The 15658-nt window shown below is 44.7% G+C and overlaps 1 protein-coding gene across 1 annotated transcript; it reads left to right on the plus strand.

Moving 5' to 3' along the window:
- Positions 1-3964: 3964 nt before the first annotated feature.
- On the plus strand, positions 3965-8432 carry SOWAHC (sosondowah ankyrin repeat domain family member C). Its single transcript, XM_012170629.4, has one exon. The coding sequence runs from the start codon at positions 4051-4053 to the stop codon at positions 5209-5211; it is 1161 nt and encodes a 386-aa protein (XP_012026019.1). The 5' UTR covers positions 3965-4050; the 3' UTR covers positions 5212-8432.
- Positions 8433-15658: the final 7226 nt, after the last annotated feature.

The following is a 15658-nucleotide window of genomic DNA, read 5'->3' on the forward strand; positions in this document are numbered from 1 at the left end:
AGTAAGGCAAGAATGTCTGCTGTCACCACACTTATTCAAATATGGCAGAAAAGAAAAGGTATACAGATTGGAAAGAAAGAAGAAAACTGTCTCTGTGTTGAGATGACATAATTTTTATGCACACAATAATTTACTCCAAGGAATTTACTCCTAGAATAAATTAATTCGGCAAGGTCAAAGGACTCAAGATAAATATACACATCTCAATTGTATTTCTGTGTTAAAACGATATGAGGACAATGAAAATATGGTATCATTTGTAACTGATAAAAAATGAAATGTAAATCTAACAAAACAAATGCAGGACTTGTATACTGAAAACTATATAGTTCTGATGAAAGAAATCTGAGAAAATATAAAGAAATGGACAGAAACACCATGTTCATTATTTGGAAGACTCAACATAGGTAGAAATAACAATTTTCTTTAATTTAATTTTAGACTTAATGTAATATCTATCAAAACCCCAGAAAAATTCTTTGTACATAGACAAGACTATTCTAAAATTTATAAGATATAGAAACTAGAATAGCCAAAAATTTTTGGAATTTGAGAATAAAGTGAGAGTAATCAGTCTACTCTATTTCAAGATTTACTTTATATAGTTATAGGACTCAAGACTGCATATTAACAGAGACCCCAGAAAAAGATCCACACAACATGCTCAACTAGTTATTGACAAAAAGTGCAAAAGTAATTCAATAGAATATGATAGCCTTTTCAACGTATGTTGGAGCATCCATTAGTCAAAAATGACCCTTGACCTAAGTCTTACACCTTATACAAAAACTAACAAAACGGGTCATGGGTTTAAATTTGAAACTAACTACAAGACTCTTAGGAAAAAAATAAGAGAAAACCTTTGGTATTCTGAGTTAGGCAAAGGATTCTTAGACTTGACAAAAAAGTACAATCCATAAGAGAAAAAGGTGGTAAAATGGGTTTTATCAAAACTAAATATGTTTGCTTTGCATGGTATCTAGAATACATATTTTAAAAACTTCTAAAATCAGCAGTAAAAAAAGAAAATCCAGTTAGAAAATGGGCATAAAAAATGAAATTCAATGAAGAAAATATACAGATGGCAAATAAGCACATGAAAAGATGTTTAGCATCACTAGCCATTAGAAAAGTGCAAGTTAAAACCACAATATATAATTACATACCTATCAGAACGTCTTAAAAAAAAACCAGGAACCCCAAGTGCTGGTGAGGATGTGGAGAAACTAATCTCACATACACTGGTGGTGGAAATGGAAAATGCAGAAACTGGGAAACAGTTTAGCAGTTTCTTAATGAAACTAGTAACTGCCATGTGAATTCCAGAGAACTGAAGACAACATTTTCCTTATGTTATGTGTTAACATACAGAAATGTTTTATAGCAGCTTTATAATAGCTCAACAATGGAAACAATGTAGGTGTCCTTCAAAGTGTGTTACATCCATACCATGTAATATTACTCAGCAATTAAAAAGGAGCAAACTAATACTTGGAACAACCTGAATGAATCTCCAGAGAATGCTACTGAAGGAAAAACATCCAATCCCCAAAGGTTATATTCTAGGTGATTCCACTATATAACAGACTTGAAAAATTACAGAAATAACATATTATAGTAGTTAGGGGTTAAAGAGGAGGTGGAGTGGAAATGAAGTGGGTGTGGCTACAAAAGGACAAGGGAAGGGTCCTGTGGTGGGGGCAAGTTCTGTCTCCACAGAATCAGTGTCCATGTGCTGGTAGTGGCCTTTCCTATGATTTTGTAACATTTTACTATTAAAGAAGAGTGCGGACTCATTGGAAAAGACCCTGATGCCGGGAAAGATTGAAGGCAAAAGAAGGGGGCAGCAGAGGATGAGATGGTAAGATAGCATCAAATTCAATGGACGTGACTTTGAGCAAACTCCAGAAGATGTTGAAGGACAGGGAAGCCTGGTGCACTGCAGTCCGTGGGGTCACAAAGAATTGGACACGACTTAGCGACTGAACAACAACTATTAATGAAAATTGTGCAAAGTTACTGGGGAATTCTGTTTTTTCTCACAATTGCACACGAATTTACAGTTAACTCAAAAAGTTTAATTAAAGGTAACATTACTGCAAAATAAGTACAGCAACGGACAAGAAATCCCATGTTTAATTCTGAAGATTAAACTTCACTCGGAAACAAAGACGTGCACACAAACACAACAAATGTAACAAGGCAGGTCAGAGAGGAAAGCCGAGATTTCTCTAAAAACAAAACAGAGAAGAAAGAGACCTGGCTGAATCAGGAGAAAGACCCTCCTCCAGGCTCTGTCAGAGAAACTGGCTGTGTGATTCTGGACCCATCACCTACCCTCCCAGGTTCCTACCAGCTTAACTTCTAGAGACTGCTCAGGCCAGCAAGTCTCACTTTTTGGTCTCAGGTCCCAGAAGAGCTTTTGTTTACGTGGATTACAATCGCTGGTATGAATAGTATCAGAAGTTAAATTTTTCAAAAGACAAGTGGTCCTTCCACACGGCGTAGCGTCGGGAAAACTCCAGGGACACAAGAGAATGAGTGAAAAGGGCAAGGAACAGCTTGGTGTGGCCGAGAACACCTCTGTGGCCCTCCCATGGCTTACTCTGAAATGAGACCAGTAGAGGAGGGACAGAAAACGGAAAACATCAGTCGCATCCGTTCTTTTAACGGACAAGGGCTCCAAGGCGGGGAAAAAAGGCTCCAATCCAAAAGATGTCCACGCTGGGTAAGGTGGGAGGCTTGTGGAGGCCTGGGAGGCCGAGTCCAGTGGGGCGCCCGCCACCAGTCCCGCTCCCGCGCGTTTGGGACCGTTACACAAACCGCCCGCTTCACACTCCACTCTGGGGAGACGGGAAGCCGGGAGGCGCCGCCCGAGGGAGCGGGCGGGAATCGCCGGCCCAGCCGGCAGGGCGGGGGTCCCTGGCCGAGGGCGTAGGGCTGGCGGACTCACCAGGTGCCGCGCCACCTCGGAGGCCATGGTCCGGGCGACTGGGCGGGCGAGGGGCCAGCAAGGCGGCGGCGGGCGGCCGAGCCGCGCGTCCAGCAGCGGAGGGCGGGATGGAGCGGGGCGGGGCGGGGGCACTGGAGGGAGGAGCGGAGGGGAGGGGTCCCCGGGCCTCAGTGACGTGAGGGGCTGAGCGGGATGGCGCGGGGGGCGGGGCAGGTCTGGTCCGGAGGGGAGGAGAGCTGAAGGGCGGGGTCCTGTGGCCTCAGTGATGTGGGGGGCTGAGCGGGATGGCACGGGAAGCAGGAGTCCAGGAGGGAGAGTGGAGGGGTCCAGCAGCCTCCATTGAGCTGGGGGCCCCTGGGCGGGCTGCGAGTCAGGGCTCCCAGACGCGTCCTCGAATTGGGTCTGTCACAAGAGTGCCCAGATGTTTTAGAGCAGCGGTCTCGAACCTTTTTGGCACCAGGGACCCTTTCATGGAAGATAATTTTCACAGATGGGGGAGGGGGAAAATGGTTTCGGAATAATTTATGCACACAAATATACACACATATTTATTGTACACTATCTATTATTATTATATCAGTTCCACTTAAGATCATCAGGCACTAGATCCTAGAGGTTGGGGACCCCTATTTTAGAGGATGACCAGTCAGTGCCTGGGAGAGGATGGAGCACAATTGCTAAGTTAGAAAAAGAGGCGGGGAAGAGCGGCCATGGCTCCTCAGACCTTTGGGCGGGGCTGAAGCACTGATTGCGGATAGTACGGGGCCGGAAGTGGGCGTGTCAGGGCGTGTCCTCTGGAGGGAGTGGCCATTGTGGCCAGTGCAGGGGCCGGAAGTGGGTGGGGCCAGACGTGTCCAAGGGAAGGCACTGAATGCAGCCGGTTCGAGGACCCAAAAGAGGTGGGGCGGAGTGGGGCAGGGACCGCGGGAGCGGGGAGGCCGCCTCCCGGGAGGCCGGAAGTGGGTGGGTCCCCCGACGGGGGCGTGTCCGCGGGTGAGGCAAGGGGGCGGTGGCTGTTAGTCCCGCGGCTGCGGCGCGCTAGGAACTTGAGGAGCTCCCGCCGCGTAGGTCCGGAGTCAACCAGGTACGCTATCGAGATGGAGGGACCCGCCGAGTGCAGGGCTCAGGATCGGCAGGCCGAGCTGGAGCAGCCGGTTGGGGGCGCCCTAGGCGGGTCGCCCGAACAGCGCGCCAGTGTCCGCGGCCGCCCCAAGGAGCCAGAGGACGCTGCGGGAGACCGCGCGGACCTCTTCGACCCTGTGGAAGGCACCCCGAGCGCGTCGCTCGGAAGGCGACCCCGCGGTGGTCCGGTGGGGGAAGGTGCGCGGCCCGAAGCGCTGGGCGATGCGCCCCCCACGCCGCGGCCGGGCCGCACCGCGTCCCGGGACCCAGCTGCAGGCGGCTCCCCTCAGCTGCGGCGCGGCCCCGGGGGCGCGGACGGCGCGGCGGCCGAGGAGGAGGGCGCGGGCTCGCTGACGCTGGACCCGCTGGAGCACGCGTGGATGCTGTCAGCCGCCGACGGCCGCTGGGACAGCCTGGAGGGGCTGCTGGCCTGTGAACCTGGGCTGCTGGCCAAGCGCGACTTCATCACCGGTTTTACCTGCCTGCATTGGGCAGCCAAGCACGGCCGGCAGGAGCTGCTGGCCCTGTTGGTGCGCTTCGCGGGCCAGCACCGGCTGCCGGTGAACATCAACGCGCGCACGAGCGGCGGCTACACCGCGCTGCATCTGGCGGCCATGCACGGGCACGTGGAGGTGGTGAAGCTGCTGGTCGGGGCCTACGATGCGGATGTGGACGTTCGCGATTACAGCGGCAGGAAGGCCTCGCAGTACCTGAGCCCGAGCACCGCCGAGGAGATCCGGACCCTGGTGGGCGCCCTGGACGAGGACGAAGGCGAGAGTGCGGCGAGCAGCGGGGGAGGGCGCTGGAGGCTCTCGAGGGTGCTGCCCTCGCACCTCATCTCTGGCAGGCTCTCCCACGCTCTGGAGGACAGCGGGGACCATCACCACCACCTGGCCGAGGGGTTGACTGCGGGCAAAGCGAAGGAGCCGAATCGCAAAGCCTCAGGCAGCTCTAGTGGCCGGATGAAACCCAGACTCAACAAAATCCGCTTCCGAACCCAGATCATCCACACCACACCCTCTTTCAGAGACCCAGAGCAGCCTCTGGAGGAGGGGGAGGACGAGGAAGAGGACCGATCTCTTAAAGGCCACTCGTCCTCTTTCAAATTGAGACCCAAGTCCAATGTATTTGGGTAAAAATCATTTCTTTTAGAAAGTTCTGAGATTTGTTTGTCGTCAGGAATAGGATACTAGGTGTAGACAAGCAAGTGAGACCAGAAAAGACACTGAAGGCTGCGTTCTTAATCCGAGGGGTCTCCCCAGCAATGTGGCTGCAGTGGCTTTCCAAGTGATTCCTCCAACCTTGACCTCGGCCCCCTGCCCCCTGTAGCCTCTCTGCCCTGGAGTCGCTGTTTTGAAGACCTAGTAATGTATCTAAATCCGGTGCAGAGTTAATGATTGCAGGTTCCTTTGATTTAAACATTGCCGGATGCCATGCAAAGTAAGGAATATTGCACTTTACAGTATCTTTTTAAAAGTGGTTACTCTTCCAAGAGCTTCCCTTTGTGGCTCAGCTGGTAAAGAATCCAACTGCAATGCAGAAGACCAGGGTTCGATCCCTGGGTTGGGCAAATCCCCCTGGAGAAGGGAAAGGCTACCCACTCCAGTATTCTGGCCTGGAGAATTCCGTGGACTGTATAGTCCATGGGGTCCCGAAGAGTCGGACACGTATGAGCGACTCTCACTTTCACTTTACACTCTTCCAAGAGCAGCAAGACATGCAAGTAGTAATAAACTGGTAGTATTTGTAAGTGTAAACAAAACTACACACCGCCGTCTGTTTTTACTAATTTCATTTGCTTTAAGATACTACTGATGGCCAGGTCAGAGTTTACATGCACAAATACTAATTAGGGAATAATGTGAATACAATTGGGAATTCTGTTGGTACCCTACTTGTAAGTTGTGTTCAACTCTTCAAAAGCTGTTTCACCTTTAACTACTGAACTGAAGATATGGGCAACGTTCACTTTTGAGTTAATCTGTTGGGTGGTTTCCTCTTAACTATCTCTAATACCCCTGCACTCAGTATTAAGGTACATTATTAATAACTACAGGGCTTCCCTGATAGCTCAGTTGGTAAAAAATCCACCTGCCATGAGGAAGCCCCAGTTTGGTTCCTGGGTGGGGAAGATTCTCTGGAGAAGGGATAGGTTACCCCCTCCAGTATTCTTGGGCTTCCCTTGTGGCTCAACTATTGAAGAATCCACCTGCAATGCCAGAGACCTGGGTTTGTTCCCTGGGTTGCAAAGATCCCCTGGAGAAGGGAAAGGCTACCCCACTCCAGTATTCTGGCCTGGAGAATTCTGTGGACTGTATAATCCATGGGGTCTCAAAGAGTCAGTCAGACTGGACTGAGCAACTTTCACTTTAGTAACTACACAAGTTTTTAAGAAAACAATTGTAACAACTTATGGTACTTCTAGGAAAATAATAGCCTCTGGTTCTTATTCTCACAAACTTGTTTTGCTCTTGTAAAAGTCTGAATTTTTTGGAGTTTTTGTTCCAGGGCTTATACAACCATTGGCTCTACTTGATATGACCCTCTTTGTGCTTAGAGTTGAATTGCCTACAGAAGCTGTTTTCTGGTTTAGGTGATGAGCAAAAATTGATGTAAATATTAGCTGATGCTTCTATGAAGTAATTATTAAATCAACTTAATGATTCTCACATAAGGTACACTTTTTGTTTTCTAATGAAATACATTCATAATCTCAACACTTTGTAGCAGTGTTTTGCAAATGTTTAAAATACTAAATCTTTTTAGTTTTCATGTTTCTTTGAGTCTATTAGAGACATAGAGTGAAGGTATTGGGAAGCTGGCTAGTAAATCTACCCAGTTAAAAATAGCACTTTATAAAAAAGGGAAAGATAATAGATGGGACATTTGCTATATTTAAATGCTGCTGGCTATTGAATCCTTTTATATATAAGTGAAAAATATCAGTCGTTGCAATTAAAGACTTAAGTGTACTTAATTACATTTCATTCAAATATGCTAGGGTGAATGTCTTTACAATTACTGTTCAATTTAATTTAGAAACATATTAAATTCACTTGTAACAGGATTCAAAGCAATTTGAGAGATATCTAATTCCAAAAACTCCTTCTCCCTTGGTCTTTTCTTTGTAAGAAGAAAAAGACAGTTCCTGAAACATGCATTTTGCAGCCTATGGAGATGACGGAGTGAGTTCATAGCTTGCAGAGTGAATGAACCAATACACGAATTGCACACAACTGCAGTGTTTAGAGAGTTCTTAGATCTTTAATTTCCCAAATTGTAGAAATTTGTAACAAATTGGTCACACCTCTCTAGATAGTAGTTGAATTTGTTTAAAGGCTAATGAAAAGTATTCATATAAAACAAAGTATTGTCCATTCATGTGCCTTTAGTTTTGTTTTAGGATTATGGAAGTGGGCTGTGTACATTTGAGAAGCACTGTTATCCATACATTTAGGTGAAAAACAATCTACTTTTGTATAAATTAAAAATAGGTTCCTATCGAGTACAGGATAAGTTGTAATTTGTCACTAAGTCTTAGGCTTACAGACGTGTGAAGCTGAAGTGAGCCATAAAAACACTGCAGAACCAGCTCTATGTTCTTCTGAACAGTGTTAATACCTAAATGTGTATGGTTGGTTTAGTCACTCAGGCATGTCTGACTGTTACAACCCCATGGACTGTTGCCCGCCAGGCTCCTCTGTCCATGGAATTTTCCAGGCAAGAGTTCTGGAGTGGGTTGTTGTTAGTACCTAATTGCAGAAAATCTATAATTTGCTAGATCTTTAGAAACTGAATCAATGCCTAACTTGCTTTTCACTTTAAAGATTTTAACTTTTCTGATAAAATGTACTTTAAAGTTTGAAAAATCATTCCTGGGGGAACAATTTCTAGCATTCCTTGTCATGAGGTACTTGTGTGCAGTAAGTACAGCATTTTCAGCTGCTTAACTCTGTTCCTCTTTTTTTTTTTTTTTAAATTTCCAAATTGAGATTATGAAAAGCAAGTGATTTATATAGTTTGGTATTTGTGGATTTATGCCTACCATTAATGGAAATATGTATGTCAGTAACTCAGAGGTTGTTGAGATGAAACTGGTTAGGAAATCCAGGTATGTCCATGTGCTTCTTCCAGTTGCAGTGGAGACTAATGAGTCTGTCACAGCCCCCTTTACTGTTACGGTGTATAAAGTGCAGCTGGCTTATCCAACCTCGACATATGGTGCTATTTTATTCATGTCTGAAATCTTGGCATCCAGAAGGGCTTGTCTCTTATTTTTCAAATAAATGAAACTTTGGGAGTTCAGAAAGTAAAATCTATGAAGTTTGTTTTGTCAGAATAAAAGATTCACACTAGATTTTCCCTCTGAATTGTCTAAATCGCTGTAGTCTTTTATCTTTTGTAATTTTATGGTGTTTTACATTTCATACAGTGCTTGTTTAAGTTTCCATCTGTTCTTTTTCTGTCCCTTAAGTCACTGCCCATATATCCCTAATTACAGGTGAGGGGATGAAAGTTGGTGCTGTTCAGCACAAAGCAATGGCAAGAGGACCTTAAGACTCAGCGCTCTTCCACAGCATTTATCTTTTCTGCACTTTGAATTGCTAAGTTTTGGCCAAAGTGCTCTGGTTGGGCATGAGTGGTGGAGGATTCAGCTAGAGGAGAGGGTCATACCTTTGCCTTAAAAAATGCGAACAAAGGGACCAACAGGGATTAGTTTCTAAAACATAACGTATGGCTCATGCAGCTCAATATATATATATATATATATATATACATATATATATATATACACACACATATATATATATATATATATATATACACACACACACACATATATGAAACAATAAAAAATGGATGGAAGACATACAGATGGCCAAAAAGCATATGAAAAGATGCTCACTGTCACTAATTATTAGAGAAATGTAAATCAAAACCACAATGAGGTGTCACCTCACACCAGTTAGAATGGCCATCATTAAAAAATCCACAAGCAAATACTGGAAAGCGTGTGGAGGAAAGGAAGCCCTCCTACACTGCTGGTGGCAGTGTAACTTACAGCCAGGATGGAGGTTCCATAAAAAACTTAAAAATAGAGCTACCATATGATCCTACAATCCCACCACTGGGCACGTATCCAGAGAAGAACATGGTTTGAAAGGATAATGTACTCCAGTGTTCATAGCAGCACTGTTTACAATAGCCAGGACATGGAAGCAGCATAAATGTCCATCGGCAGAAGAATGGATAAAGAAGATATGGTATATATATGCAATGGGATATTACTCAGCCATTGAAGGAGTGAAATAATGCCATTTGCAGCAACATGGTTGGACCTGGAGATTATCATACTGAATGAAGTAATTCAGAGAAAGATAAATATATGCTGTCACTTGTATGTGGAATCTTAAAAGTGGTACAGATGGACCTATTTACAAAACAGAGACAGACGTAGAAAACAAATTTATGGTTACCAAAGGGGAAAAGGGGAAGAATAAATTGGGAGATTGGGATTGACATAAACTACTATATATAAAACAGATAATAAGAACCTATTCTATAGCACAGGGAACTCTGCTCAATGCTCTGCAGTGGCCCATATGGGGAAAGAATCTAAAATACGGGATACATGTGTCTGTATAACTGAATCACTTTGGGGTACACTTGAAACTAACACAACATTGTAAATCAATTATACTCAAAAATTAATTTAAAAAAAACAACCTATGACTCTTGCACAAACCAGCTACCATAAACCCTTCATATCCAGACAGAAGCTTAAGAAAGAAGGGAATGCCTTTTTCCATTCTCTTCAATATCCATCAAGCATTGGACATTAATTAATTAATTTCCTCATCAAGGTTGCCCTTGATCTTTGTTTTGAGGAAGTTCAGCAGATACAAAGTGTCGTGAATCCTTGCTGTTAACTTGCTCATAGCTCCCTGTAGGAAGATCCTGCTACCCTTGCTGCTGGAACTTAGTGTTGTTGCTGATGTTTTGTGACAACGTATAAAACAAGGTTTCTATTTCTAGAATAACTTCTTTCCTTAGAAGTGTGTATCTTAAAAGGGCTCATTGATGAGTTCCTGTGAACATATCTGTAATTTTTCCTAGTGAAAGATATTTTTTATTTTGCTAAATACATGGTATTTAGTTTAATTAATATTTAGTTTCTTTTAAATTAATCCTGAAAGTACTCTGGGAATTTGCTGCAAACCATTGTTCCTTCAGTGATGAGTCACATAGTTACAATTTGAGGGCTAGAAAGTGACCCTTTGTGAACCTGTTTTTCAAGATATGGCAGCAGTTGTTTGCATCATTATCGGATTTTTTTCCTGTGAATATTGTTTTCATGTAACCAAACTTTTTTCTCCTTAATCTTCTCTTTAAATGTCAGTTTTGTCCCAGGAAGGGGCTTCCCCATTCAGTTTATAATAAAGTGTCCACTTGTCCATATTTATGCTTCCCGCAGTGGCTCAGAGGATAAAAAATCTGCCTGCAATGCAGGAGACCTGGGTTTGATCTCCGGGTCGGGAAGATCTCCTGGAGGAGGAAATGGCAACTCATTCCAGTATACTTGCCTGGAAAATTCCATGGACAGAGGAACCTAGTGAACTACGTCCACGGGATCGCAAAGAGTCGGACACGACTGAGCAACTAACCCCTTTACCATATTTATTGGGGAATGTGTGGCAGGTGCCCCCACTGGCACGAGGCCTGACATGTTGAAGGTACACAACATGTGTTTTGTTTTAATGGAAACGCTAAGGAAATTTTTCATAATGTTGCATTACATGGATAATTTCAATAATATGCTTTCATTCCAATTGAATAAAGGTAAGAATTTTTCCTACAATGTGACTCCACTGCCAGCCAACCACTCCATCTGTAGCCCAGCCCAAAGAACAACCTATTTCAATCCTGGAGGTGGAATCGGCTTTATTAGGATTTTACTTTGTAAGCAATTTAAGAGATTTTCAACAGTAAATTTGATTATAAGAAGTTTTACTTACAAGTTTATTCAAGTACATAATCCCTAGGAGAATCTGCTTTAAATGGCTTTAAATAGTCTAAGTATTATTATGCATACAAATGACTACTTGTCCTGTGAAGCCACAAAAGCAAGAGAACAGGGAGATGAAGTTTACTTCAGCTTAGAGAGCTTTCTAATAATCATTTTAAGCAAAGAGTCGGTCACGACTGAGTGACTGAAATGAACTGAATCTGTCCCATGAAGTAGAACACTCAGCCTTTGAAAATAACTGGTCAGGGGCTACATGAGGACCAGGAAAGGTGAAACATCATTTTAAAGCACCCCTGTGATTGATGCTGTGTTGAGAAACGTTGCTCCAGACCACTCACTGACCAAAGCTTCAGCCCACATTTGGCTGGGTTAGAATGAAATTAAATATTATGTTTTATGTTTTTGAAAACAAATGTTATATGCTGTTCTATCAAAGAACCTGGAAGTACCTGTTAGAATATTCTGGTTCGCTAAGAAATGTTGAGCTAAATGTTCTAGAAATATAACTGAGAATCCTTGAGATTTGTCCAGAAGTTTCTGGTGGTTTTTTTTTTTTTAATATTTACTTATTTTTGGCTGCATTGGATATTAGTTTGCAGTGCTCAGGGTCTCTAGTTGTGGTGCGTGGGCTTTGTTGCCCCAAGGCATGTGGAATCTTTGTTTTTTGACCAGGGATCAAACCTGCGTCCTCCACCTTGGAAAGTGGATTCCCAACCACTGGACCACCAGGGAAGTCCCTCCAACCTTGATGAATGTGATCAAGTTTGTCTTAGTCTGTTTGGGCTGATGAAAGAGCATCCCATAGATAGGTGGCTTTTAAACAACAGAAGCTCGTTTCTCATGGTTATGGAGGCTGGCAGTGCAAAATCAAGACCTCGGCATCTTGGTGTCCAGTGAGGGTCTGCTTCCTGGTTACTGGCGGCCGTGTGCTCCCCCTGTCCCTCTGGTGTCTTGGCACAGGGGCTCTGTCAAGGGCACTAATCCCATCATGAGATGAAGCCCTCCAAAAGATCCTGCCTCCTCACAGTATCGCCTTGGGGTTTGGCTTTCAGCGTGAATTCTGAGGGACGCAAACATTCAGTCTGTGATGAGCTTACGTTCACAAGGCAGTTACTTGGTTGCAGTTGGCAGCCCAACTTGCACAGAGGGGAGTGACTCCTGGCTGAGGGTGTTCTTTGCGTAAAAGCCATTCATTCTGCTAGGAGGTGGAGAAGGCAATGGCACCCCACTCTAGTACTCTTGCCTGGACAGTCCCATGAATGGAGGAGCATGGTAGGCTGCAGTCCATGGCGTCGCGAAGAGTTGGATACGGCTGAGCGACTTCACTTTCACTTTTCACTTTCATGCATTGGAGAAGGAAATGGCAACCCACTCCAGTGTTCTTGCCTGGAGAATCCCAGGGACGGGGAGTCTGGTGGGCTACCGTCTATGGGGTCGCACAGAGTTGGACACGACTGAAGCGACTTAGCAGCAGCAGCAGCAGCTGCTAGGAGATGACTGTGTAAACCAGGCAAGGGTTTAAGCACGTTATAAAAATAAGCTGTTTAATTCTCCCACCTCCCTCCCCCACTCAACTCTGGCATCTCTGTTTTGTTGATGAGCAGTCAGTGGCAGAAACTGGCTACTTGCTCAAGTTCACGAAGCAAGTTGGCAGCGGAACCTGGCCTTGAACTCCAGTAGCTGGGCCCCCAGGCCGCGCGGCAACCACTAGCTGTGCCATTTCTCTGGGAGCACAGAGGAAGGGCTACCACCCAGTGCTGCAGAGTATGTACAGTCCCTGTGGAGGAAGAGACCCGACAGATCACCAATAAGCACTAGTGGGGGAGACAGACGACTTGTACACCTAACACGGTTCCTGTGCAGGAATAAGAATAGAACTAGACTTTGAGGTGTTTGGTTTTCTTCATCTCACATAGGATAGAATTCATCTGGGCTGGAAAAGGGCATCTCCTTAGCTCAGATGGTGGGGTTGCTTCACTGTGTAGGGTGTGGTAATATTTCTCCTCCGGCCGCAACCTCCACCCAGTTGTCTGAGCACTTGAGCTTTACTGGAAGGTTACCGTCCTTCGTAGTCCTGGGATTCCAGGGGGACCTGGAGGAAAACCAGCAGCTCAGCATTCACTTTCCTTACAGTAAAATTATAACTCACAACTGATGCTAAAGCTGAAACTCCAATACTTTGGCCACCTCATGCGAAGAGTTGACTCATTGGAAAAGACTCTGATGCGGGGAGGGATTGGGGGCAGGAGAAGAAGGGGACGACAGAGGATGAGATGGCTGGATGGCATCATTGACTCGATGGACATGAGTTTGAGTGAACTCCGGGAGTTGGTGATGGACTGGAAGGCCTGGCGTGCTGTGATTCATGGGGTCGCAAAGAGTCGGACATGACTGAGCGACTGAACGGAACTGAATTCTGAATTTTGGAATCTCATTTCAGAATATGCAGAAGCTTACATTTGCTCCACTACAAAGTGTGATGCGTGAGTTAAGAACAGAATCTCAAAGGATATTTGCTCCATTATTCACAATTTCTTTTAAAAAACCAAGTCACTTGCTACAGTTTTGATACCCAATAAATTATGCATGAACTTCAAATGAACAAAAATGCCTAGTTTTATTTACTATTTTTCTATTTTAAAAAATGTATGCTCATGGGTAGCTTGAAACAGATAGGGTGAAAAGTAAAAACTACTAATTTCTCCTCTATTTGCATCCCCATCAGAACTCCAGCTGACGCTTTCTTCTATACTTTTGGGTATTTGACTTTTCCTTAATTCAGGCTGTCCTCTCTCCTTGACTTAAAATGATTTATCCATGTTTTACTGGGTTATACCTAATGCAGATACTGAAGAAGCGAGGGAAAGCTGGTATTGGGCTTCCAGCCTGCGAGCCCCTGTGCATGCCGGCCTCCAGGGTTTCTGCAGCCTCCTGACCATGCCCTTTGCTCTCCACCCTCACCTTGGGCCACTAGTTGCCAGCGCTAGGCTCCTTCCAAGCCTGGCACTCTTCTCTGAGCTATGCAGGCAGTGGTATCACTTTCCTGTCGCTGCCTCGTCCCTGCCTCCGTCCCCAACCCTGACCAGTGTGACAGTTTGCTGCTGCTTGCCTGGGCGTTGTGTGCCCCTAGCTCTTGGAGCTGTGGGTTTCTGGCCACCTATCTGTTCTCAGGCGCATGCCTTCACCTCGCCCATTCATCCTGAATGTGAAGACTGAGGAACGAAGAGCTCTTCTGGACACCTGGTCCCCCACCATCTTTACTTTGCACACAACTTTTGGATCCCTAAGAAGAGGATACAACTTGAGCTCTTCTTTTCTCAGACCTATGCTGAGTGGTGCTGCAGGAGAGCTGCTAGGTGATGAGCCTCGTGTGTGCCTGCAGTGATTTGGTTCTAAAAAGCCACCCTCCCCTACCCCGATTATCTTCCCCAAGGTTTTACCCAATTGCCAGGGGCCAGCGTGAGGAACTCCGCCCATGGCAAAGGTCATGAGGAAGGAGGCTTGGCATACGCAAAGGCTGATCATGCCTCAGGAAACCCCCTGTTCCCGAGCATCTAACCCCCAAACCAGAGTCTGTTTTATGCTCTCACCTACACCTCTGACTTTACGGGGGGCTCTCCCCCATAACCGTTTCTCTGGGAGATGCAGCTCCAAGGCAATAAAAATTCCTGGGCATGACAAGAGTGTTTCAGCTTACGGACTCCTCTTAAGGTTATCTAGCCCGCCTGTATAGGTTCGTCCGGCCACATGTGATTGTTTACAGCCTCCAAATCTGAGAGGCACGAGATGTTTTAGACTTACTAAAGGCAAATTCTTTTGGAGAGTTAGAAATTATTAGTATAGTGTGTTGGTTAGGAATTATATTGGTGAAGGGTTTTTCATTTGTTCTGTCAATAATTGCTGCTAATTCCCTGCTCTGGGTGGGACAAGGATGTCTCAGGTCAAACCTCTCTGCTGACAGACTAGCTTGTGTGACAGGATTATCCATACTCCTGCCACTACTCACATGATTGTTTTCTACCTCTCAACCTTAAACAGCACAGAGTTTTGGAGTATTTTGAGAGTCTTAATTAGCATAGGACTTTTTCTTGTTGAGTCAATGATTGCCGCAGGCCTCCATATCCTTAGGCACCTGGGAATATATTAATCAATGTATTTGGAATATAGCAAAGGAAATATAGTAGTTTGATGTTAACAATACTAGACTTTTTGAGTTAATGGATTTTCTCTTTTGTAATAGATCACTGTACTTTGTTATAAATCACTGTGTCCTTGCTATGTAAAAATGTAATTTTATCATATCTTAAGACTAAATAGATCTTAAGGGGAACATTGGTGAAAGGATTTTCATTTGTTGGGCTGATGTTTGCTGCTAAATCTCCATGTTCCCTACCCTTGTAATGACTATAACTAACATATAGGAGAAATAAGTATTAACCTTTAAGCATATAAGTATTAACCTTTAAGACTAATCATGTTAACCTTGGGTTAAATAAATTCCTTTCTTGATTGTAACTCACTACACCCTCACCCTATAGAAATGTAACTTTATTTGG

The sequence above is a fragment of the Ovis aries genome, chromosome 3 (genome assembly GCF_016772045.2).
Source record: "Ovis aries strain OAR_USU_Benz2616 breed Rambouillet chromosome 3, ARS-UI_Ramb_v3.0, whole genome shotgun sequence".
Classification (NCBI taxonomy): domain Eukaryota; kingdom Metazoa; phylum Chordata; class Mammalia; order Artiodactyla; family Bovidae; genus Ovis; species Ovis aries.

What these genes read in the sequence shown, in the direction of transcription:
- SOWAHC (XM_012170629.4), top strand. Translation starts at nt 4,051, where the DNA reads ATGGAGGGACCCGCCGAGTGCAGGGCTCAGGATCGGCAGGCCGAGCTG.